The sequence below is a fragment of the Pangasianodon hypophthalmus genome, chromosome 12, assembly GCF_027358585.1.
Source record: "Pangasianodon hypophthalmus isolate fPanHyp1 chromosome 12, fPanHyp1.pri, whole genome shotgun sequence".
Taxonomy (NCBI): domain Eukaryota; kingdom Metazoa; phylum Chordata; class Actinopteri; order Siluriformes; family Pangasiidae; genus Pangasianodon; species Pangasianodon hypophthalmus.
Genome location: NC_069721.1, coordinates 15,183,205 through 15,209,567, shown reverse-complemented (window position 1 = coordinate 15,209,567; position 26,363 = coordinate 15,183,205). Strand labels below are relative to the sequence as shown.

The 26,363-nt window shown below is 39.1% G+C and overlaps 2 protein-coding genes across 5 annotated transcripts; one reads left to right on the top strand and one right to left on the bottom strand.

Annotated features, from left to right (window-relative positions):
- Positions 1–21: 21 nt before the first annotated feature.
- ccdc57 (coiled-coil domain containing 57) lies at positions 22–17,425 on the bottom strand. Of its 4 annotated transcripts, none has more exons than XM_026915611.3 (20): positions 16,664–17,424; positions 15,292–15,748; positions 14,909–15,017; positions 13,770–13,871; positions 13,497–13,654; positions 13,342–13,416; positions 12,874–13,074; positions 11,857–12,015; positions 10,393–10,555; positions 10,166–10,285; positions 7,457–7,643; positions 6,533–6,724; positions 6,238–6,338; positions 5,879–6,079; positions 5,738–5,794; positions 5,281–5,500; positions 4,472–4,602; positions 4,083–4,208; positions 3,787–3,973; positions 24–582 (listed from the first exon to the last, which is right to left on the bottom strand). In XM_026915611.3, the coding sequence occupies exons 2-20, from the start codon at positions 15,687–15,689 to the stop codon at positions 389–391; spliced, it is 3,081 nt and encodes a 1,026-aa protein (XP_026771412.3). In that variant the 5' UTR covers positions 15,690–15,748; positions 16,664–17,424; the 3' UTR covers positions 24–388. The 4 variants fall into 4 exon arrangements, with proteins under 4 accessions (XP_034165392.2, XP_026771412.3, XP_053094659.1 ...); XM_053238684.1 differs by lacking the exon at positions 16,664–17,424 and adding an exon at positions 16,471–16,628; XM_034309501.2 differs by lacking the exon at positions 6,533–6,724 and having other exon boundaries at positions 22–582; positions 16,664–17,425.
- A 1,009-nt stretch (positions 17,426–18,434) lies between these two features.
- Positions 18,435–25,269, top strand: slc16a3b (solute carrier family 16 member 3b). Its single transcript, XM_026915576.3, has 5 exons — positions 18,435–18,630; positions 22,189–22,439; positions 22,645–22,788; positions 22,948–23,730; positions 23,819–25,269. Exons 2-5 carry the CDS (start codon positions 22,217–22,219, stop codon positions 24,238–24,240), a joined length of 1,572 nt encoding a protein of 523 aa, XP_026771377.1. The 5' UTR covers positions 18,435–18,630; positions 22,189–22,216; the 3' UTR covers positions 24,241–25,269.
- The last annotated feature ends 1,094 nt before the right edge of the window (positions 25,270–26,363 follow it).

Below are 26,363 nucleotides of genomic sequence, written 5' to 3'. Positions count from 1 at the left end.
TTGTCTCACTAAAAAAGTCTTATCTGAAAACTTACGACTGTTACTCTTAAATTTCCTTACGTGATTTTTCCCCCCATGCAGTATTTATGTAATACTGGTGATCTGAGATGTGCCATTTACAAGGAACATTTACAGTATGTGCATACGCTTAACCCTCATTTAGAGTTAAGGAAAGGCTGTAGATTTCACATATTTGAACTCACTCCTCATAACAGAGCTTAGTGTCAAAATACATGCTATAATATAGGCAAATACATGTATGAGATAACTGCTTTATGTGAAGCTGTAATTTAACATGGTCTGTGTTAAGGCAAAACATCAGAATCAGGTTTGTTAAATAGTAATTTCAAAATGTTGTTGTGATGGCACATTTTGTACCTGCTTAGTTTCAGTCTTTAATGTTGTAATTTCGAATCTTGACTGCTTTACCAGCCGACCTTGCCTTTTTACCAGGTTCCGATGTAGCTGTGGCTTGTTTGTTTCTTTCCTGGATCGCTGCTTTCAAGCCCTGAACTCTAACTGGTAATCCTGGATGTGGCGTGTTTCCCTGCTCTTTGGCTCTGGCTGATACAGGAACCGTATCTGTAAATAATTCAGATGAAGGGGCATCATGACATAAGGTCATAAAAAATGGTGTGCTGTGTAGCCCTGCATGTACATTTGTCGAGCCAGTTTCAATGTAGAAGGTCTCTTATGTGCCATACATTTTCTTCCATAATATGCCATCCTCAGTATATTTAACAGCATTAATCACTGCCATTTTCTTAGATATGGGCAGTGTGAATTGTATTCACCAGTAAACCTCTTGGGAACCCATGAAACCTGAAAGTTGACAGGGTGAAATGTTGGCACATGTTGGTAACATATCTGCCTATATCATATATCTGAGCTCCTGGTCTATTGCAGGGACTGTTGGGGTGAATCCTAGATACACAGGCAGAAGAGCAAACACAACAGGCAGCACAACTGCATCCAGACTACCACCTCATTGCCAAGCTAGTATAAAGCCTCTGATCATGCTGTACAGTCGTGAAACTGATAATGACAGTGTGGTGTAATATAGGGCAATAAGATCAGACTCAGTAGGTAACAAACAAATAATAAAGATATGCTAAACCAAACATGTTGCGATGAAAAAGGTGAGCTCTGGTCTACTGAGTGCAATGCCACAGGTTAGGCAAGCTCTGTCAATTATCCTTGAGGTTTGGGACAGTATGATTTTTTTGTTTCACAAAAATTCTGGACATTTGCCTAGATACACTGAATGATGCAAAATTTGTTCTTGTCTTTGTTCACTGCTTTGCTTCACTAGTTATCAGACAAATAATCAAACCTTAATTAAAATAATGGTGTACTTCCTTTTTCCTTACTAAAAGGGGACAAAAGCATTCCTTAAGCTCTGTTATTTACATGGGGACATTTTCACGTGCTCCTCTATGATTTTATTTCCATCCAGATCATCCATATCAGTGTTTTTCTCCCTCATCCTCTGACGAAATTACAGACCAAATTAACTAATTCTTTGTGACCAACTCTGCAGTGGTCACATCATTTTAGTCCCATACAGATAGACCCACTGTGATTTTGCAGGCAGATGCTGCAGACTCTTGGTTTTTTGACTGTTGCTACTTGCTGTATTTAGTCATCTAGCACATGTATCCCTGTTAAAATGAATCAAGAAATCTGAAAATACAAGTTCTCTCAGAGTGATTAAATGGGTCATATAATTCACATGTCAGAATATCATTTAACTTTTTCTAGAAATTATGTATTATGCATGATATGATCAGGGATATGAACTTAAAGTACACTATATGGGTAAAAGTTTGTGGACACCATACTATTACACCCATATGTGGTTCTTCCTGTTGCCACAAAGTTGGACACACACAATTGTACAGGATGTCTTTGTGTGCTGTAGCATTACAGTTTTCCTTCACAGTAACTAAGAGGCCCAAACCTGTTCCAGCATGACCTTGCCCCTGTGCACAAAGCAAGGTCCATTAAGACATGGTTTGCCAAGGTTGGAGTGTAAGATCTCGAGTGGCCTGCACAGAGCACTGACAACCACACTGAACACCATTGGGATGAACTGGAACGCTGAATGCACACTAGGCCTCCTTGCCTGACATCAGTGCCTGACCTCACGAATGCTCTTGTGGCTCAATGGGTTAATCACCACAGCCACTCTCCAAAATCTATAGGAAAGCCTTCCCAGAAGAGTGTAGGTTAATATAACAGCAAAAGGGGACTATATCTGGAAAGTTATGTTCAAAAAGCACATATGGGTGTGACTGGTCAGATGTCCACAAACCTTTGGCCATATAGTCTGGATTTCATTGTCTTCAAAGATAAGTCATTTTGACTAACAGTCCCCTTCGAAAGTATGAGAACGGCAAGGCCAATTCTTTCTTTTGCTATACACTGAAGACATTTGGGTTTGAGATCAGAAGATAAATATGAGACAATAGATCAGATTTTCAGTTTTCATTTCATGATATTTACATCTAAATGAGTTTAACACCTTAGAACCTGGCACCTCTTGTGCCACCCATTTTTTCAAGTGATCAGAAATATTGGAACATGTGACTAACAAGAGTTTCTTGTTGCCCAGGTATGCCCTGTTAGATTAATAATGTCTACCCTTGGTTTGAGCCCTGAGTTTCGCCTGTGAAAACCGAATTTGTTGTTAAAAAGGATAAACCAACATGAAGACCAGAGAACTGTCTATGGGAAAACAGCAAGCCATTTTGAAGCTGAGAAAAGAGGGAAAATAGATCAGATTTTCAATGTAGCCAATACAAGAATTGGGAATGTAACCTGTAGCCAATACAACAATCACCAGTGTACTAACGACCAGACATCAAACAGGTCGGCCAAAAACAACAGCAAAAATGACAGAGATGACAGAAACATTGTGAGAGCTGTGAAGAAAAACCCAAAAACAACACTCAGTGACATTACCAACAACCTCCACAGGGCAGAGGTGAAGGCATCACTATCTAGCATTTGAGGAAGACTTCAAGAGCAGAAATATAGAGGCCATACCACAACCAAACCACTCATCAGCAGTAAGAATCAGAAGGCCGGATTGGAATTTGTAAAGAAATACAGAGATGAGCCACAAAAGTTCTGGAACCAAAATTAACCTCTACCAAAGTGATGGAAAGGCCAAAGTGTGGAGAAAGAAAGGATCTGCTCATGATCCAAAACATACGAACTCTTTGGTCAAGCATGGTGGACATAGTGTCAGACATAGTGTCTAATTGGAAAGAACTTCATCAAGCAAGACAATGACCCAAAAACACACTACCAACACAACAAAGGACTTTATTAGGGGGAAAAATTGGAAGTTTTTTTTTTCTTGAGAACGCAACTGAGAATGTATTTCACCTTCTAAACAGGAGACTGAGGGAAGAAATCCCCCAAAACAAACAACTGCAAGAAGCTGAGATACAAGCTTGGAAAAGAAGAATGGAGCAGTTTGGTGATGTCAGTAGGTCACCAGTTTGATGCAGGGATATGCAATCAAATATTACATGTTATTTACATTAAGACTATCTGTTCCAGTACTTTTACCCATCTAAACATTGGGTGTTCTGTCCCCAAAGGTGTTCCAAGTTGTTTAACATATCTAGACGTAAACATCAAGAAATGAAAGCTGAAATTCTCTCAAACCCAAATGCCTGCAGTGTATAGCAAAAACAAAAAGAATTGGCCTTGCTGTTCAAATACTTTCGAAGGAGACTGTGTATGGATACTAGCAGGGGAAGTACAGAAATTCACCTTGGTCCTCACTGTTACTAGAAGTGAGTACTGTGGGACTCAAGCCATGCTCCAGCATCTTCCACACATCCTGCAGAGACTCATCAGTACCCATGGAGGACAGCAGGGTTTGGGGAGAGCTGGCCTGGTGCACTGGGCCCTTAGACTGAGATTGAACAGGGGGAGTGTTCTCTTTACTGACTGAATGCTAGGAGAGAGAAAAGAGAGAAATTATGTTTAGCCAGTAAAGGCCTAATCTGAAAAGCATCAGCTTTGAAAGGCCTTTTAAGATGGTGAAAATAAGCATCTTTAGCTACCTGGACTCTAACTCTTGTTGGCAGTTCCCATGGGTTAATGTCACTGGCCCCACTCCCACTTCCAGAGAGGGGACGAACTACAATGGGATTTTTCTTTCTCTGATCTCTCTGGGCATACTGCAGTTCCTGGATGGTGGGAAAAGTTTATTTACTTGCACTGGATTGAAACGTTTGCAATAACGCATCTGATAGAAGAGTTCAATCACCTCTTTTCTGGCACTCTCTAGTGGCCTCACTGATAACAGCATTGCATAAGAAATATGACTAAATCAGTCATGTTACATGGAAATATTCTCTTTTGCACAATAAGCTTAGATAGCAAGTATGTTTTTTTTTTTTTTAACTAAAGTTTATGCAGCTAAGCTTTTGTGTCCTGCTGTCTGGAGCACCTGAGTAGTAAGCTTGTACTGAAGTTGTTCCAGGGCAGATAAACGACCATGTGGCTGGGCATGAGATTCATCTTTAGAGGGTTCTTTCCCACAAAGGCTAGGTTTGGATCTTGTTTCAGAATGTCGCAAATCTGAAGGACAATAAATAAATAAATAAATCATTAATATACAGGATCACAATTTTATTTTATTGAATATACAGTAACTGAAACATTATTGAATTGATGTCTATTGGTAAAACACTAGTTTAAATTGCATGTAATCATGTAATTAAGGAATGTAATATGATGTTAAAATGTGGGTTAGTGTTATAAAGATATGCATTCATTTGTTAACTTGTGTCTTATGTTAACACAGAGTATGAGGCTTATTGTGAGGCATTAAAATATAGACAACTGAGGATTCCCAGAAGAAAGAAAGTGTTGAGTACTCGGGAAAGGGATTAGCTCAGTGTGGTGGAAGACAACCTAAAAATTTGGACAGAAGTAGTTAACCCACAAAGTCCTGTCACAAAAAGACAGTCAAGAAGCATCCAATGAACTAATAATTCCAAAGTATTTATCCTTTCTGTCACTGGATATTATACATCAATTATCAGTTATATTAAGTATTATATCAAGTAATGTAAAAAAAAAAAAAAAAAAAAGCAGATCAAATATCTGGCTGAATGTCATAATTACTGTATATAATGGATAATTTCTTCACAAAGTATTTAGAGTTCGTTCATGACTTTACCTAATAATGACTATACAGTAGCTGTGACATCATTATTAAAAACTTGGTGTTGTGTAAGTACAAACAATACTCACCATCCAACCCTGACTCTATCAGCTGAGCCCTGAGTCTGTTGCCCATCTCAATGAGCTGCTGTTTGTCCTGGCTGAGGCGAGATATCAAACGAGCTGCTTGTTTGAGTTTGGTGTTGAGCAGATGGGGATTGCCAAGATCACTTCCTCTGCCAGTACCCTGTAACAGCAGCTGCTGCCTCAGGTTGAGATTCTCCTCCTGAAGCTGCTTCACCATCTCGCTCTAGAAAAGGAGTGAGATTAAAACATGCAACGCAGGCATAACAGTGCTTATCAGAACGTTGTATTAAAACGACAAATGCCAATTAATTCAGTGGTCTGATTTTTTAAAAATATTTTCCAAGGAAAGTAAAACTTATTTCTTCCCATACAAACTATAAAGCTTCATAATCAAGTTCAATTATAAATGTTTATATTATCATATTATATGTATTATTATATATTATTAAAATGTTTTTACATGTTTAAGTATGATGGGCTCTCTCCGGCTTGCAATGTCCAGTTTCAGTGCAGACACCTACACAAAGACACTGCATTTAAATAATTTCTGAGCTCCTATTAAAAATATGATAACATACACAGTTCTTTACATCATGCCCACCTGGTTGCCCAGGGCAACTGTTTCCAGATTATGAAGAACGCTGCCTTTTTGGTACTCTTCTGCCTCTCTCTTCACCTCCTCTAGCTGCATCTCTGCAGCAGTCAACCTTTGCTTCAAGCTTGTCTCTTCTGCTGCTGCTCCTCTTTTTTGATTGGCCAGTTCTAATCGTAATGCTTCATTCTCCATTTGTCTTGAGTGACACTAGAAGAAGACATAACACAGACATGACCATGTCTTTCCACTTAATAAGGGCACTGTTATTTAGAATAAATTATATAACTTACAAACTATTAATGAGGATGGTAGCAGCTGGGAAGGGGACACAGTTCAGAGTCAATCTTATGGCCTGGTTTTTGTACCTGCTGTGTGAGTTGAGTCACAATTGATTCCAAGTGGGCCAGCCTCACTTCCTGTTTCTTCAAAGCAGCAGCACTGGCTACTTTTTCAGCTCGCAGTCCACCTGCCAAAAAAAAATAAATAAATAACAGCCTAGCACAGCATGTTTATGCCAAACCAGTTCTGCTCAGCATTGTTCTCAGATGATTTCATATAACTTGTATTTTTTAAACTTTATATTTTATTAGTCACAGTATTTGAAATAAATACAAAATAGGTTAATGGACAATAATGTATGTTTGAACTAGTCAAAGTCACCTATAGTTTCGTTGAGGGATCTGATGTGGTTTTGAAGGTAGGCATTATCAGGAGAAACAGGAAGCACACTTGTAGATGTGGGAATGTGATTAGTTGTCTTAGAGGCTTCTTCTAATTGATCTTCAAGATGCCTACATTTAGCCTTCAGCTTTTTTAGTTCCTCTTCTAGTGCCTGGTTGTATTCTGTAATTCCTGCCATAACATATTAACAGTTTCATACAACAGAATGAGGCTAACGTAAAGGCAAGAATCAAGAGTCTTTTGCAACAAAAAAGTTAAAAATCCACACAACCACCCCTCAATTAATTGTTTGGTCTAGGGACCACATGCTCTCATACTGTCTGATCTAACTTACTTTAATTAGTTCATAAAAAGTCTATTTATATTCTAATTTAGTTAAGTTGATAAGTCTTTGATACTGTCAGTTGCCAGGCACCTTTGAGTGTCAATGGCCTACTGTGGCTCATAGATTTTGTCAATTCCATAGATATTAATTGCTATTTGACTGAATAAGCATGAAGAAATGGCATTGAAGGCCTGCAGGAGAAGGAATTATTTGATTGGCTGTTCAGTCTACCAAATCATTGCTAGAGAAGAGAAATAGAAGTGAGAAAAGCAAGCATCTCATTTTCAGCTGTTGTTCGTCCGCTCTTTTATATCTCAGATGCCTCTAATCTGCTGTGGTCAGTTATATTTTTGCAACAAAATGACCAAGCAGACAAATTATGAACAGATTATTTCAATACGATTCACAGTGGCATGAAAATGGTAGCTAGGCTAGAAGTTCTTTGACATTGTCCCATTGTCACAGCCCTTAGAACAATGTAATCACAAAAAACGTGAAGGGCATGTTTTTTTTTTTTTTTTTTTTTTTTTTTTTTATAAAAGAAGCTCTGCCATAAATGGCAGTTCTATAGTTAGTACCTGCAGTGGAGGAGGGTTTAGGGTCACTGTGCTGAGTTGTCGTTGGGTTCTGAGGTAGGGGTATTTCTGTGCTGAGAGTCTCCATTTGTCTCCTCATCTCAGTTATCACCTCCCGTAGGCTGCTGTTCTGCTGCTGGAGCCTCCGGATCTCCTCTGAAGGAAAACTGCTACTTTCCACTCCAACTACCTACAAAAAAATCACAGACTATTCAACAGAGTGGCAAAACAGGGTGGATTTGGATCATGTCTGGGCCACAAAGCAATGCTTTATATATATGCTTTATATAGATATATTAGGATAAATAGGAGAATGTTAATTCTACTCTTATGGACTTTATGACTAGCTATATACAGTAATTAGCAAGGCAGAAGCTAACTAGCTGTGTTCATACTAAATAGTCATGAATCAGGAAGAAAAAAAATGCATTCTTTTGAATGTTTAGGTCCTTTGGAAGTTTATCAAAGTCACAGTCAACTTTATCGTCAATTCTGCTATATGTACAGGACTCACAGAGGATTGAAATTTCATTTCCCTCAGACCCGTGGTGTGAGAAACCAACATAAGACAAGTAATTTAAAAAAAAGTAAAATAAAATAAAATACAATACAATAAAATACAATATGTACATTATAGACATTCATGGCACATGTGAGTCACATTTGGTATGTAGAGACACATTTGGTACCTGATACCCAGGAACAGAACAATGGCTTGCTATCATTTACTGTAATAACTGCTACAGACTTCAGTGTGAGTGGGTGTGGCTAACCTGCTGTAAAGAGCATGGGTGGGGCTAACCTGCTGTAAAGAGCATGGGTGGGGCTAACTTGTCTTTGTTGTTCTGAGCTTGTAAAAATATTGATCTTATGGACTGGGGCATGAATGGTACATCTGGAAACTTTAAGAATGTTTACAAACTACATTAATCTCCTTTATTATAGAAAACGAAGGACAATTCTGGTTTCCATGGTAGGGGGCTCATTGGGCGGCAAGGAAGGTTACACTAAGCCTAGTAGAGGAAGGTTGTGTGTCAGCTGAGATAGTACATGATTCAGCACCTCTACAGATAACTGCATGTGCTGCAGAGGAAACATAAATTCACCCTCCAAGAATGAGAACTTTCATGCAATGCAAAAACATATGGACACTGATGGTTAAAGAGGTTATGACTAACACTGGGAGAAAATTTGAGAAAAAGAAACTGATACTAATAAATGGAAAGCTTATAAGCAGCAAAGTGAGTAAAGCAAAACTTTCTTTAGACAAGTTATTCACCAGTACACATCCAATTCAGATGTAAAATCCAGTCTCAGGATGCTAACTGCTTAGCTGCCACTAGATGGAGACACCTTAATCTCTTTATGATCATCCTACTCGTATATTTTTTCAGACTTACATTTTAACACTCTCTTGCAACCAATGACATTTTCAGCCCTTTTCTATTCAGTATTATTCTGTTGACACTGATTATTTTTAACCAAGGTATGTATATAAATAATAATCTTAAGAGCAAACTTTCATGCATTCAGGTAGTATACCTAATGAGTGCTTCTAACTACACTCCTGGGCAAAAAAAAATAAAAAATGACCACACCCAAAATGGCAAAGCATTAAGCTTTTAATGGTCTTAACAACAAATCATTAGTCAGAAAATGAGCAAGAATTTAACAGATACTGTAGATCTCTCCCTGCTCTATCAATCCCAGTTCATTTATGAGCTTGTCATCAGGCCCTTGATGGGCTGCGTCAGGTGTGGCAGATAACCAAATAATAACTGATCTTTTAAGAATAAAAAAAAAAAAAAAAAAAAAAAAACACAAGATATTCTTGGAAATTTTTGTACACCCAGACACGTGTTAGTTTGAATTTTACATCAAAAATCTTAATCATTATCATGATTTTACTTTTGCATAGAAGAAGACTATATGACTGAATTTCCCTGTTTGTAGCTTTTCCCCAAACAGTTCACTGCAGCAAAAGTAAATGAGCAAATGGTGGCACAGGAGCTCTCAGGAGTGCATTTGTTTAATTCTTGCTAATTTTCAATGATTTGTTGTTAAGACCATTAAAAGCTTAATATTTTGCCATTTTGGGGTGGTCCATTTTTTTGCCCAGGAGTGTAAAGTCGACACATTAAGACAGCTTTCATGTTTTGTTACCTCAAGCTTCTTCTGTGACTTTTTCATGGTCTGTCAGCTGGCGGGGAACTGTGTAAAGCTATACGCCATACTAAAGTGCACCACAGCATACCCAGATCGAAATATGCGTTTGTGCATTTGGAATAATATATGTGACATATTCAGTTGTTCAAAATAAATGGATACGTGTCTTATCAAATATAGCCTTTCCTAAAATATTCCCATAAGAGGCACCTTGAACTTTGAGTGTAGCATACTGATACTGTCACAGCATCCATTGCTGAAATGCTATTTAAAGGCCTTTAAATGTTACATGATAAATGACCTACAAAGCAAGTGAGCGCGACGATACATAACTCAGTGCTCTCACTGACCTCTGCTAAATGTGCTGGCATCACTCTAAATAGTTGTTATCTCACCCCTTCCTGTTGTCAGGGTTATGTATACTAGTGATGAAGGATTTACTTCTCTGTGAGTGAAGTGAGGTTTTAGTGAATGAATGGAAATCGAGTGCTTGTAGTACTTTACAAAAAATATCGATTGGCAGGAATGGCATTTTTGTGGTCTAACCTGAGAAGTTGTGTTTGAGGTAAGTCCACGCAGAGCCTGGTCTCTTTCTATGGTCACACTCCTTAGCAAAGCAACCATTTCCTGCAGCTCTTGCTCCTTCTCCCTCAATTCAGCATTTATCTGAGGACACATAGTTCAAATCATAGTTCAAATATTGTCATAAAATCAGTCACAGCATACTTATAAATTTTTACATGATCCTTTTCATGTTTTTGGAGTTAGCTCACCTTTTCTCTGGACTGGGTCAGCCCGTGGATGAGCTCCTCACTCTTGAGGTAGTGTTCAGCACGCACTTCCTCACAGCGGCGCTCCCAGTCCAGCTCCAACTGCACACGCTTCTGCTCCAGAGCCTGTTCCCTCTGAATTGCACTGGCCAACTGTTGTTTATACCTGAGACCATCACAGGGTTTATTCACAGCAAATAGACTTTGGAATGCTTTTAAACACCATATATTATCTACACTCCCGGGGAAAAAAAAAAGGCCAAGCCAAAAATGGCAAAATATTAAGCTTTTAATAGTCTTAACAACAAACCATTGTTCAGGAAATTAGCAAGAATTAAACAAATGCACTCCTGAGAGCTCCTGTGCCGCCATTTGCACATTTACTTTTGCTGCAGTGAACTGTTTGTTTGGGGAAAAGTTAGAAACAAGGAAATTCACTTATATAGTCTTCTTGTAAGCAAAGGTAAAATCATGATAATGATTTAAATTTTTTATGTAAAAGTCAAACTAACACATGTCTGGGTGTAAAAAATTTTCCAAAAATATCTTCTGAGATTTTTTTTCTTCCTTAAAGGCTTAGTCATTTTTTGGTTATCTGCCACACCTGATGGAGCCCATCAAGGGCCTGATAACAAGCTCATAAATGAACCGGGTTGATAGAGCAGGGAGAGATCTACAGTATTTGTTCAATTGTTGCTCATTCCTGACCAATGATTTGTTGTTAAGACCATTAAAAGCCTAATGTTTTGCCATTTTGGGTGTGGCTTTTTTTTTTTTTTTTTTTTTTTTTTTTTTTTTGCGCCCAGGAGTATATTAAGTCACACATTCAGGGGTTTCCACTGTTTTTAGAAAAGCACTTTCCAGGACTGTTTCAAGACATTTTTCCATTAGCTGCAAACATACATGACAGCAATTGCTGGTCATTAAGGTCATTCTTAATGACTCAATCTGACATCCCTGACATTAAAGTTAACTCCTTACAACCCCTTCCTGACTGAAACTCACAAAAACTTTTCCAGAAGTAATTAGTATTACTTCATCACAAGTTTTACTGGCATATTAGAAGTTTAAAGGACTGTTATATTTCAATTAGTTCAAATACGGCCTTTACAACAAAAACAACACACTAAGGAAACGAGAACGTGAACAAAGTTAAGATTTTGAGGAATGTATGAAAACATTATAAGAAAGTTTTTATACTTAAGTCCAAAAAATCTGGACAGAACTGCCTCAGAGCCTTAATTGGTAAAATAAAGGTTAAATAAATAAATGTTAAATGTTTTTTTTGCCCAGGAGTGTATTTGGAAAGGCATATTCTTAAGAACAAGTAATTAAAATTATAATAATCACTTTCCTATGCCCTGTTTGCTGTATCCAGTATAACACCAATATGCAGTAACTTAGCAACAGGTTTAAAGTCAATATAAACTCTATCACTGATAACTGTGATTACTGGTAAGCACCCACCTCTCTGAATCCTCTTTACATTTCTGCAGCTCTGCTCTGATTTTGGCCTCTCTGTCCCCCGCAGACAGCAGCTCTGTGTCCTTGGCAACCGTTTCTTTAGAGACCTGCGTGATGTAAGCCTCCCAGCCGGCCTGTGTCTTCTCCAGCTGTGCACGGAGCCTTTCGGTCAACAAGAGGTCTATTATTATGATAACGTGACAGATTAATAATTCTCTCTCATGCTACAGTTGTAACTCCCGTGGGTTAAAAGGATCTGACTAAAAGAAACAAATAATCGACAAGAGTTAATTATTAATAGTGATGGGGCCATAGCTGTAACTCAATAAAACATTATACACTTAACCAAATAAGAGTTTTATAGCTTCTTATAGGTTTAATTACAAGTCATGTTTGAGGAGCCAATATCAGAGATACACAAAGGCTTTCTATGCTCACAGAAAGGAGCAAGTGACTAAGCATTGTGGAGGATCCATCTATCCATTTTCTGTACCGCTTTTCCTACATAGGGCCACAGGGGAGCCTGGAGCCTATCCCAGGGGACAAGGCGGGGGATGCCCTGGACCCTTCACACACTACGGACAATTTGGAAATGCCACTCAGCCAACAACGCATGTCTTTGGACTGGGGAAAGAAACCCCCAAGCATGGGGAGAACATGCAAGCTTTGCGCACGCAGCGCGGAGCCCACAACCCCGGAGGTGCGAGGCAGAGGTGCGAGGCAAATGTGCTAACTACTATACCACCGTGCCCCCCATCGTGCAGGATATTCCACACAATTAGCATAACTGCTGTTAAAACCCCCAGCCTGAACCTATTTCTCTGAGAGATCAAAAAACTTATTAGGCCTAAACAAATCTTGTTACAGTGGATATATGATCTCACTGATGGTGATGCAAAGCTGAGTCATTTGTAAAAAACCACTGTGCTTTGCATCACTATTTGGCCAGTTAATTTTTTTGTGTTCTCATATTAGCAGAAATAATCAACGTGTGTGTGTGTGTGTGTGTGTGTGTTTTACTCTTGGATCTGCTGCTCTCTGTGTGACATCTCATCTGCATGTCTTTTGTCTCTCCTCTCCTTCTCCAGAACCAGGCTGTCTAGCTGCATCTGGAGCTGTGTGGCTTTCTTTTTCTCCTCGTTCAGGTCAGAGATGTGCGCCTCCTTCATGGCCTCCAGAGCAGTTTCTCTCTCTCGGGCCCTGCGCTCCAACTCTGCATGCCTGGAGTGAGCAGCCACACCACAGCAACGTAGCACTAGTTACTTCACAGCAGCCAAACAATCCTGGCACAAGTTATTTATAGGCCATACATCACAGTAAAGTTCACGACCACTACATGAGTGTTGCTTTTTTTTGGTGTAAGATACATACTGTACATTCCATGCATATTTTAATATAATGTTTTTAATTAGAAATGAAATCTATTTCCAAGTTATTCAGCACTAAATTGTACAATGGAGAGATTGTCGATGTGATGTCATGGATTACTTCCTGTTGCTGACTTCTTCTTCTTTTTTATGTTTAGCCTTCATTTGGGTCACTTTTTCCTCAAGCTCTTTTATCCTAAAAATGACAAATAATCCCAGTGAGTGAACACTTAATTAAATGAGAAATAAAACAGATATGCTGCATGGCATAAGCACTTTGAGTCTTTGACTGCAGATGTGCTTTTGAAGTCCCAGTCTCTTTGCAGGATCTCTTTCTGTGCTTGTTGACAGACTTGCTCAGACAGCTGCAGTGCCTCGACAGCCTCGCTGCGGGCTTTGGCATGGACATCCAACTCTTTGTTCAGAAGCTGCACCTGTTAAATAAACCATCGCTTACAGTAATCTACACATAAATACAGAAACACAAACTCACAGAAAATCCTGCTTTAGACCATTTTGGCCTGTGATTCTTGTTTCATTAGACTGCACCTTGAGTTCATGCGACAGCACAACGTTGCGCATCTCATCCATTCTCAGGTTGAACTCATGTTCCCGTTTTCGCATCTCGCTGTCGAAGTCCGCTATCATTTCCTGTCATCAATTACAAAAGGACACGAGCTGTCATGCACTTGCAAGGCTTCACTCAGGGCTGTGCACTGGAAGCATATCTGCTTCTAACAAACAGGAAAAAGCTGCTCACTTAAACATATGTCAGAGGCGATTACAAAATATCCTACATAATGTATGTGGAATTCATTTAGTTCTGGTATATTAGACTTCCTTATTTTATACATCTAACACAGTCAACTGAAGTGTGGAGAAGCTTACATAAAGGTTTCAAAATGATTTGTAAGGAAATAATACAACTTAAGACTTTATTGAGTGCTATTAAATGCATGATACACCACCAATAATCAGGTGACCAAGCAGACACATTAAAATGTAAACTGCTTTGAGGACAGGTTTATTTTTAAAATGGGTTAGTATGCCATTCTGTTCATTAGTCATTCAGTAACTAAATGAACTACTGTGGCACCAGACACTACTGACATATTAAAAAGCAGCTGCTTTTTAAAGCAGCTGCTTGAGCACAACTCAGCTGAGCCCAGCTCAACAGGCAAATGTCAAAGGCGATTGCATTGAAATTAATAACACAACACCTATTCTCGGTATGAACAACAAGGGTATGGGATTTTTTCCTCAACAAAACCATCTAATGTCAAGTCCCTCATCAGCTTCTCGTTTTACAGTGTGACGTGAGAATTCTCTAGGGCTAAAACCCGCTGAGACCCAGAAACAGTGTCAGATGTGGTACCTCTTGGTCAGACATGTTAGTTTAAATACCACGCAATGGAAAGCAGATTTATGGGGGGCTAAATGTAGACTAAATAAGACATCTGTAGACCTTATTAGTGATTTTTTATTAAAAATCAATAGTATTTTTTGCTAATTTAAATGTACCTTAGTACATTTGCAAATTTACTACGTTCCTTAGTAAATCTTTTTGCAAATTGAAATGTACCTCATTACGACACTTTGTATACTGTACTTCTTGTGATTTGTGAAGAGAAAAAACACACTGGTCACACCTCTGTATCATCTGACAGATTGGACAAGGTGTGTGGTACCTGTTTTTGCAGTGCCAACTCCCCATCTGATGCCTGGATTCGCCGCTGGAGATCCCGTCTCAGCGTCTCGTTCTCTTCTCTGAGTGTCTGAATCTCCTCCTCCTTCATACTGCAAAACAAACCTGTTACTGAAGTGGGGATTCGCAATGTAATATCCCTGATTCAGAGGTAGACTGTCTAGCACTTTCTTATAACTAGGAATGCGTATAATTTATGCAGGGAAATTTCAATTACTATAAACGCATTAGTGTAATAGGACTCCTTAGCTGTTAGCAAAATTCAATGGCATTTAATTGCATCCCTTTATCAAACAGCATGAGAAGTTTTTTCAGGAGTCATCAAAAATTTAAATCGTGAAGGTTCCTGAAAAAAACGCTCTTTACCTGTATACTCTCTCCAGCTGTAGCCGGTGCTCTACTCCCCTCTTCTGATACTGAGCCTGCAAATCTTCTTTTTGCTTTTTTTCTTCTCCCAGGGCATCCTGTAGTTTGGCTAGCTGGATCCTCAGCTCACTGAGCTCCGCTTGCCGGGCACTGTCTTCAGTCTGGATGCGGACAGCCATCGCATCGTAGCGCTCCAGCTCTCTGTCCCGCTCCTCCAGCACACGCAGGTTGTACTGGAAATCATCCCGCAAACGCAGGAAGCGCTCTCTCTGGGTGGAAAGCTCACTGGTGGCCTCAGACAGTGCAGTCTCCAGCTGATGAATACGCAAGGCCTGAAGCTCTTTCCATTCCCTTTCCTTAGAGGCTAGCTGGGCCTCGAGATCATCACTGTCCTGCATGGCTTTTAAAGGCTGAACAGGAGGACATGGTTCAACCTGCCCTCAATGTAGAAACTAATCTGCAAATACAGGAGCTTTGTGAAGTGAAGCAATCAACAAAGCATTAAAGGAATAAATAATTCACACACCATGGGTTTAAAGGCACTGAATAATTCAAAAGCAATAGCTTTAATGGCATCAAACCCATGATTTTTTGTTAACAATGAGGTATCCACAGACAATTTCTTGTATCATACAGCTTATAGTAGCCACTCTTTCCCTCAGGAGGAGAGCAATGCGCCATTAATTCATTACTTTGCTTAAGTACTTTGACAATGAGGGCAAAGCAAAACTGATTAGGTTTTTAAATCAAGCATCAGCAGATGAACAAATGAAATAATGATATTTTTGTAAGCAAATATTTCTAATTGTAATTAGAATTTTGACAAATGGATATATTTCATCTTAAAAATGAAACATTTTGCTTATGACTACTCGTAACCAAATAAGAAAACAACCACTCATACACACAACTTAACAGAGACCTAGTATTTTGGTTAACTTTTAATAGGAACCTTTTGTACTATGATACTGTATTGTATTGGCATTAGCTAGCTAAGTGTATTATATATGACACCTGTTAGCAAATACACTTGACTCGAATGCATAGTTAACGTTAGCATTACTGCTAAACCTGAGTGAAATGTAAACCTTCAGTCAAATTAGTGACTTTTAAATAGCTACTATCGGGTGAATGTTATCGCGTAAATGTTATCGGTTGAATGTTATTAAAATTGTTTACATTTAAGGTGAACAGCTGTTATTGTTAGCTAAAGAACTACGTGACATCCGTCTAGACGAGCTCGTGTTACACAACAGCGCGTGAGCCAGATACACTGAGACACTCCTGTATTGTATATTGTACACAAGAATGGGGAATTTACCACAAAACACAAAGACTGCTGAAGGTAGCTGGGAAAAAAAGACACAATTACCATTTATTCTACAACAGCCTTGTGTGTACTCCATCAGTTTGGTTCCTATGGGAACAGCATACCTAGAGGTCCGCCGGAAGGTTCCGTGTGAAACTTCTACTCGAGATGAGGAGTTCCGCTTTTGTTCCACCTGTCTTGTTTGTATTTCTTTTTTAAAAATACTTTACTGAGAATATTTCAAAACATATTACAAGTTCATATCAGCAGTACACACAAGCATCAATACAGTGGTTCACCTTGTACAAGTTTTATGTAGCATTAATAAGTCTTCAGAAGTATTTACATTCACATTAATAGTCTTTTTCAAAAATGTTAACAGGCACAAAAAAAAGGCAAGACATTTTCAATATTCATTATTCAGAGTCTTAAGCATGTCCAAGGGTACTTGTTTGTAGCTTGTTTGTTTTTCTGTGAATCGACATAGTAATGTGTGCCTATGGATGGTACTATTTTTAAAGTTGTAGGAATAATTGTACAACCTTTAAGAAAAGAAGGATTAGAAAGACATGACTTGTGCTCCAGTTCTATAATAAGATTTCCAGTAGTTCTTGAAGTTGAAATTGTAATGGAAATGCCCATTTAACCTGTTATTTGCATCCCTGACTAAAATCCTACTGATTATGACACTCCAGGTTTATCCTCAGTTGACACAACATGACTCAAACATTCCTTTTCCAGTGTTTCACCATGATGTACGCAGGCAGCCTGAAACACAGTGACGCTGCTCTTCAGAGGAAAACAAAAGGCAGGTGACGAAAGAGGAAGCCGAAAACCGGTCTCTACCGGCGGTCCTTATTCCGACTCTTCCCAATGAGTCACTTTATTTGGCTCACAAATAAGAGTCGACTCCCAAACGGCTCATATTCTCAGTCTAACTATGGTTCTTTCATAAAAACGTATTCTTGTAGTTAATAAGATTACTTTGAATAGCATTAAAAAAGTCTATATAACTAATTAAATCAGCAAGACACTCCAAATGTGCTTAGAAAAATACAATAAGCACCCCCGCATTAATGTTATCAGTGTTAATCATTGTTAATGTCCCTACATTAAAAAGATTCATCTACATTTATCCTGATATCTGATCACCATCCCCCACTGACACTGAAAACAGGCCTTCTCTTTTCTGTCATACTGCCTCATACACACAGCTGGGAGTCAAACACACCTCTCAACGTTCACACTCATGAACAGCACAGTTGTTGGAAAGAGCATTTTGATTAGGCTATACTGCAAGTGTACAGGCATTACCAGAAAAATAAATAAAAGAAACCCTCAAACGAATCATATAGGCGAGTCGGCTCTCAACAATCACATCAAAGAGTCGGATCTAAGAGCCGAATGGTTTACGAAACGACTCAACACATCACTATTCTCTGTACCTGCCTAATATCACGTAGCCCCGAGTGCTCGGCTGCCGCATAGGCCTGTAGCAAGTGTAAAATAATGAATGGTGCCTTCTTGATGAAACATTTGACAATGATAATAATTAAAAAAATAAATAAAAAACAATTTGATGCCTCCGGAAATAATCGCTTAATCAGATCAGACAATATACATAACAAATAAATGGGTCAGTGGATAATTTGTTGCTTCACATATGCAAAGCAGGAAGGCGGCATTGTATTGTAATGCACATGCAGAGCACACTTTATTCACATTCACGAGTCCTTTTACATTCAAATGACCCTGAGTGCGAGAGGAGCAGGACAAGAAGGGAGGAGGGAGGAGGATAAAGGGAGGAGGGGGGAGGATAAAGGGAGGAGGATGCACGTAGCACTAGAAAAGCGCATCACCCAACTGCACGTCTGCATTCTTCACACTCAGGTGTCTGAGCCTCAGCGCGCGCGCGCACGCGCACACACACTCACGCGCACCCGCTTAGGAGACCCTCACTGAGCTTCAGCACACGAAAACAGCGATGCTTCTGACACTGATGAAGGATCTAGCCGCTGAAAACCGATAAGGTAGGCTATTTTTAAATCATTTCCGAGCGTTTGCCTCGTCCATGTTGTGAGTATGTGCCATTTCATTTCCTTGTAAGCGTTAACTAATCCTTTTAAACAGGATGGATAAGGCACAAGCCATCTAATGGCGTATTAATTATCCTAGCTTACCTAACACACTGTTTGTAAGCTATCAGGTTTCATCTATAACAACAGATACGAATCTTCCACCTGTTTGTTGGTTTTTTTTGTTCCATTTACAACATGTTATAAATAACTCCGAGTACAGCAGCTCTATTATACATGCTATTATCATGCAACACGAGGCTATTTGAGGTCGTGAAATAACCTTCCTGCATGAAATGAGTAGCAGTTTATGACTAACAGGTCAATGGAAACCGTGTGTATCGAAATGATGCTTGCTCGAAATCCACCACTCATTTCCCGATTCCACTGGTTAACTTTACTAGCAGAGAGGAAGAAGTACCCCAATCTAGTCACGTACACTATGTCGTGCTGTGAGCCGCATCATTCTGTTCCATTCATCTACATCTGACATCAAGCAACAGAGCTTCTTCTGATAGATCACTTATTTAGATAGAGCTATCAAGTAAGTAATCAGCTCATACAAATCTTGCAGACCTACTTTGTCAACTTTATCATGTTTAATGAAGCCCTGTATGCACAAGTATTTATTATTATTATTATTATTATTATTATTATTGAAAGAAATTTATATAAAAATAATGCAGCCATGCTTTTTAGTGTTTATTTTGGGATCCTAATTTAATGGAAAATTAGACATACAAAAAAACCACTGAAGTCAGGAAGATGATCATACTTCCCTGCCAAATGAAAAAAAATGAGGTAGATAAAAGGTTTGTTATATTATAACATGTTTTTCTCAAATGAAAGAAAGATTAAAATTTGAAGAAAAAAAAATCTAAATATCATGACACTACCTCTAATTGTACTCTCTCAGAAACAAGGGTACTACACTGTACCTTTCCTTGTTGCTGAGGTGGTACTCTCAACGGTTCATCTTTTATACATTATGTCTGTATCCTTTAGCCAGAAAAGTGTATGTAGTGTAACTTTACTCTAAAATATAATTATGGTCCAATTATTATGGTTATTGGTACCATAAATCTTTTTTTTTTTTTTTTTAAAGAAAGATACATGTTAAAAGTACAAAAGGAAAGGAATGACTCCTGACTCTGTATGGAATAACTCTTATACATGAGTTTCTATGCTTATCATTAACAACAGAGAAAGAGAACACCAACCTTTCCAATACTCTCTCAAACTTGCGCATGCGCGTACACACACACACATACACACACCCTATCATTAACATCGGCTTCCCCAGCGAATACCCAAATATGAATCTCTTTGGGAATGCAGAATGAATGCATGCAGGGTCACTGACGCCTAATTATGGATCTAGTGAAGAATAATGTCACAGTCCTAATTTAGGAGGAGTACAGGCTTTGAGTGCAGGGAGAGGGTTAAGTAGCGTATATCCAAACTCCCACCCACAAAAGCCCCACAAGAGATGCAGCCATGGACACCGTTACACTCACATGTGGAAAGACACCAGGGAGCAGCTGGGTAGGTTCTTAATGCATGCTAACTGCCTGCTTTACTACTGCTCTTGTGTGTTAATCATTGGAAATCCTCTTGGATTTGTAATGTCACTGAAGTTATTTACATACAGGTAGGCTGGAAGGATTGTATGGGATCTTTTTAGGTGACCCCAAACGTCTTAGTTTAACTGTGTTTTCCTGTATAGTGTGACACAATATTGCCACAGCTTGCCCAAGAGTGTTAAAGGGAAATTTCACATGGGTTCTCATTATAGGATGTTCGTCACAGATTATGTTTCACGCAATGAGCTTGTGCATTATAGTGGACTAATTTGGAGAAATGTTAAAACTGGAATATTTTGTAACAGAAAAGGGACTATTTCAGATTAAGCATTTCTGTTTATACCGTACATGTTTTAATAGCTACCCGCCTGTGTGTTCTATATGTGGGACATTCAATTAATTTATATGAAAATGCTTCATTTAGCATACTGATTAGTACTCATTGGCCCTTTTTTTTTTTTTTTTTTTCTCCTCCCCCTCTGTTAAGTATTTGAGACATAACTCATTATTCGTTTACACTGGTGCAAGTTTCAAAACGTAGCTGTAGTTGGAATAGGTTGGGTATCCATTGCCATATCTTAATATGTCACTTTGTCATACATGTAGTGCTCTCAAACATTTGTAATGGAACAGATCATGATGTGCCGCACCCTTTCCTGATATACACTGTGTCGCTTCAGAGAAAGTGTATTTATCACTATGGTGGGAAGTTGCCTAATGTTATTTACCCCAGGAGAAAGAAGAAGGATGTCACAGAAGTGGTTGAATTCTCAGTAGAGGGAATTCAATGAAACAATGATGAGTAAAGTCCAAAGTAAATGCAGACAAAGCTGAAATGCAACATTATTGAGGGAAAATAACTGAGGTACGATGGGCAAGACTGTCCATTCATTCTTTCATTTTATTTTGGTCAGAGTTGCAGTGGATCCCTATCCCAGGAACACTGGGATACACAGGAACACACCCTTGATGTGATGCCAGTCCATTGTAGGGTACCATGCACACTAGGAATGTGCATGAAATGCCATAATCTGTATCTAAGCCCTCAGTGAAAATGGTCTAATCTAAAAGGAGCTGTTTTTTTTTTTTTTTTAAAAAAATTAAATTAAATGGGAACCCTACAACTATGCCCCTGGAAAACATAGATGAAATCCCAGAGGTAGAAATACCAGCACTGGTCAGTGAATTCTGGCTCTAACAATTCAACCAGAAGCCTAATTTTAACCACTGTGACCCTGACCAGGCAGTTACTAATGATGAATAAATGAATGCTGTAAAATGAATAGCACAGTGCCGAACATGGTCTGTGTTTGTCCTGCAAACTTTATATCTGACTGCTCCAGTGCACCTCTAGTAAAGTAAAAACCTCTCCTTTGCTAGTGCAAGAGAAATGAACAGTGCACATCCTATTTGTATCAGTTTAGAACACATCATCTCATCAATCCAAATAATGTCTTTGTATTTGGTTATATAACAGCTGGGCATAACAATCACAATTAAATAATAAGAAACAATATTTTTCAAGTGGATTGTTTTCCAGACACAAACTCTAGAATACAAGTACAGAACAGCAAAATATAAAACAGATAGGAAGACAATAAAATGCAGTGATAACTAATGATAGTGTTTTGCTAATGATATATTGATCTGTCTCTTGTAATGAGTTGTTCAGCTCCTGGGGCACATCAGAAAGGGAGGGACGGCTAAGCCTCTCTGATCCACATCTCACATAAGCCATGAGCTGGCTCGTCACGTGTCTGTGTGGTCATATGGCAGAATTAAGCAACAGTAATATAAAGCACTTAATGTTCTCTGTTAAATACTGTAAGGCACTTGGCAATGTCGTGTAGCCAACTGTTCACAAAGACGTGGTAAGCACTGACTTCCCTGTTTATCTATGTTTAAATCTGGCCTCTTTCTCTTTTCACAGTAGCTTCAAGTGACTTGAACGGAGCATCATGGGAGGAGTGGTGGTGGATGACGGAGGCAGTGGGGTGAAGGCCCCAGATGGAGGATGGGGCTGGGCTGTGCTCTTTGGCTGCTTCATCATCACTGGATTCTCCTACGCTTTTCCTAAAGCTGTCAGTGTCTTCTTTAAGGAGCTGATCCGTGAGTTCGACGTGGGCTACAGTGACACTGCCTGGATCTCCTCTATTCTGCTGGCAATGCTTTATGGCTCAGGTTGGGACACTGTAGAAGTATGAAATATGAGTGAGCTGTACTATGGTTTCATTTTTAGAGCTAAACGAGTTCACCAAAAAAAGTGCATGTGATAAAACCAATAAAGAATGCATTGTCTGCTTTCAACTAATGTAACCTGCCTTTTAAATGAATTAAAATGAATAGCCGATAAATTATGATTTGATTCATTCATTATGATTCACAGGACCCCTGTGTAGTGTTTTAGTAAATCGCTTTGGGTGCCGCCCTGTGATGATGGTGGGTGGCCTTTTTGCTTCTCTTGGCATGGTCTTGGCCTCCTTCGCCAACAGCATTGTTCAGATCTATCTCTGCACTGGCGTAATCACAGGTGACTTGTTTATAACAAATATTTTCTTTTCCTGTCAAATTGATGAACCAAATAACTGTCAGCGTGTAAACAGACTCGCAACGATTGCAACTAAGGTTGCGACAGGCACCCTTAAGCTAATTCTTTCTTTAAAAAAAAAAAATGTTGGGTCTTTTGCAGGTTTGGGTCTGGCCCTGAACTTCCAGCCATCACTCATCATGCTGAATAGATACTTCAGTGAGAAAAGACCCTTAGCCAACGGACTGGCTGCAGCTGGGAGTCCCGTAGCACTGTGCTGTTTATCTCCCCTCGGCCAAATTCTTCAATACAAGTATGGCTGGCGTGGTGGTTTCCTCATCCTGGGAGGCATACTGCTTAACTGCTGTGCATGTGGAGCCCTCATGAGGCCGCTGATAGCGCCAAAGAAGAGTGAAGAAGATCGGGAAGCAGCAAAAGAAGTAGAGGAAAAGCCAAAACCAAAGCACAAGTTGCTGGACTTCAGTGTCTTTAAAGACAGAGGGTTTGTCATCTACACCATAGCAGCAGCAATCATGGTGTTGGGTCTGTTTGTTCCTCCAGTGTTTGTAGTTAGCTATGCAAAAGAGCTGGGTAATGAAGACACCAAATCTGCTCTTCTGCTCACCATTCTTGGCTTTATCGATATCTTTGCTAGGCCTACGTGTGGCATTATTGCTGGCCTGAAGTGGGTGCGCCCGCGGTGTGTTTACTTCTTCAGCTTTGCCATGATATTTAATGGTACCACTGATATAATAGGCTCCTTGGCAAAGGACTACACATCACTCGTAATTTTCTGCATTTTCTTCGGTATCTCCTATGGAATGGTGGGAGCCTTGCAGTTTGAGGTGCTAATGGCCATTGTGGGAACAGAGAAGTTCTCCAGTGCAATTGGCCTGGTACTCCTGGTTGAGGCCATTGCTGTGCTAGTGGGGCCACCTGGTGCAGGTCAGTTCACATTGTTATTATTAGCTCTCCTATCTTGGCACGACATATTAAAGGTAAAATCATAACAGCATTTTGTATTGATTTGCAGGTCGGCTCCTGGATGCCACCAAGGTCTACATGTACGTTTTCCTGCTAGCAGGCTGTGAGGTGGTCCTCTCAGCTGTCGTACTTTGCATCTGCAACCTGCTTTTTATCAAGAAGACACCTCCGCAGCCTGACCCTTCTGCCAAGATGGAGATGGCTGTGACAGAGACTGAGATGGAGCAGCTCAACAAAATTTCTCAGGATGACCAAGAGAATCATGGTGGTAGGAATGAGTCAGACCCTAATGCAGGAGAACAGAGTATAAATCCAGAGGTGGAAGTACAGAAAGAGACCTCAGACAACCCAGACAAGCCAGAAGCAGCAAGTAAAGATGAACTTCAGGTGGACTCAGTAGATCTTGAGAAGCTTTCTAAAGTGGCGACCAAAGCAAATGGCGGTGTGGTGGAACCCGAGTCTTCTCTGTGATGTCAGTACCGTGAGACAAATAGACAGACCATTTTCAAAAGAAAGTAAGAAAGAACTTGAATGCTGTCTTGTGTGTTCCCGTTTGATGTTTTGATGTTGTGTGCTTTCTGTACTGCACTGAAACGATGTCTCGTGGTTACAGGTACGTTGGTTTTAAATTTCAGTGGCATTTAGAACACTTTTTCTTATTACAACCTTGTATGGTGACGGGACAAAAATAGATTTTCATACACTCGGACAAAAAAAGGCGATATCCCTAACAACAGAAATAGTACCACAAATTTAAAGTAAACGATGTGTACAAGGATATGTAAACAGGCAAGCTATTATTACTTAAGTATTTTGGATTAAAAATTACTTTAATACTTAATTCTATTAAAATTGCACTAGAGCGAAACAGCAACTCGGTCATTATGTACTCAGTATCTAAGAAGTGATTAGGTGGTTCAGCGGTACTATTTAAAGGACCTGCCCAGATTACTAAATGTGCAGTAGAGAGATTATTGTATTTTAGATTCGTTACCAAACCAACAGCCAGTAACCGTTCATAACCATTATTGTGAACCTGCTTGATCTCCGTTGCACACAATGTTGGCTACTGTGTAACATGTTCATTGTCTATCAAGCTTACTGTAAAGAAGTCTTTGTGGCATATGTCAGAATACATTATGCAAATTGTTTGGGTATAAAATTAGCTGCTTCAAGTGACTCACAATCAAACGTATAACTAATGCACATTTATATGTATATATGTCTATATGTCTGTATTGGAGACCCATTTGGGTGAATGACAAAATTGTTATTTTTCAATCTGTTTCATAAGTGAAATTTTAAAATAGACTCCTACTTATAGTTTGTAGCAGTATTTCCAAGTGGCAGCGCAGTGCAACGTCAATCACGTACTGGTCGAGGCACATTCATTGCGTTCTTTTTTTTTCTCAATTACAAGAGATTTAACTCGTAACTCTCATTAACAAGCCTTCTGTGTGCTAAATTGGGTGTGTTGCAGCAAAAAAAAAAAAAAACAAACGTTAGTACTGAAGTGTCAGGAAACACTGGTCCGAACAAGTATAGAGCAGCTGATCTTAATTAATTTAACGATTAATAGGGAAGCGACATCACAAGTGACACTGCTGCCATTGATATTAATGTTAGTTTTACAGTGTTTTTCACTATTTATCACTGTTTTTTTAGTTACTGTTGCTAGATACTACCTATTGTTTAGCTATATATTTTTTTTATAGATTTTTGGATGTTTTATTTTTAGTGGAAATAAAATGTGCAGCATTTAACGGATGCACCTCTCATGAATACTTATCCAGCATCTTGTTTTTGGTCAGTAATGAGACATGTCTGATACAAGTTTTTGTGAACCAGCCGAATATATGTGGTGCTCTTTGGTGATTATTTAAAATGCTTGAGAGTTGCTGTGCCTTAAACCTGGATTGAAGTTACAGCAAACACATCACGAGGAATATTTTAAAAACAAACAGTAGACCTCACACATGATTCTCTTTATTTTTTTTCCTCAAGATGCTGTGTATATGTGTGTCTATTTCTGTAAGATGCTGAATAAAATTCTTAACTGAAAGAAAATGCTAAATGATGCATGCTCATTCCAAGTGAGGAGTAAAACATGATGAGGTGTGCTGTTACAGAAAAATAATCAATGATAGGGTGGCATGATACCTGACACAAAGGCCATTAGCACTCCAAAGTTAACTATTTTCCTATAGCAGCATGTCCCAGAGTGTTTTATTCCTCTTGTACAGTTTGGAATTTACTAATGAACGACACATGCTCATGCTCTGTAAACATTTGTGAGACAAATTTGTTCCCGTTAGCACTTACTGTATGTTATAGCCACTCTAAACAGTTGTTCTCTCACCAGCCACTTTTATTCTCTCTTGTAGTTAATAAGACAAAAATGCATTTGAACAGTACTGGGGAAAAAAAACCCTGAAAGCACAAAGTCCTCTGTCCTGAAGGCTTTCCCTTGGCAGAAAACCCATTGACTGTTACGAACCACTGACACTGGAGACTCCTTCCGTAACTGTTAAAAAAAAAAAGCCTCATTACTGAAAACGTCACATTAATGAGCATACATTTTTCTTTGTTAAGTA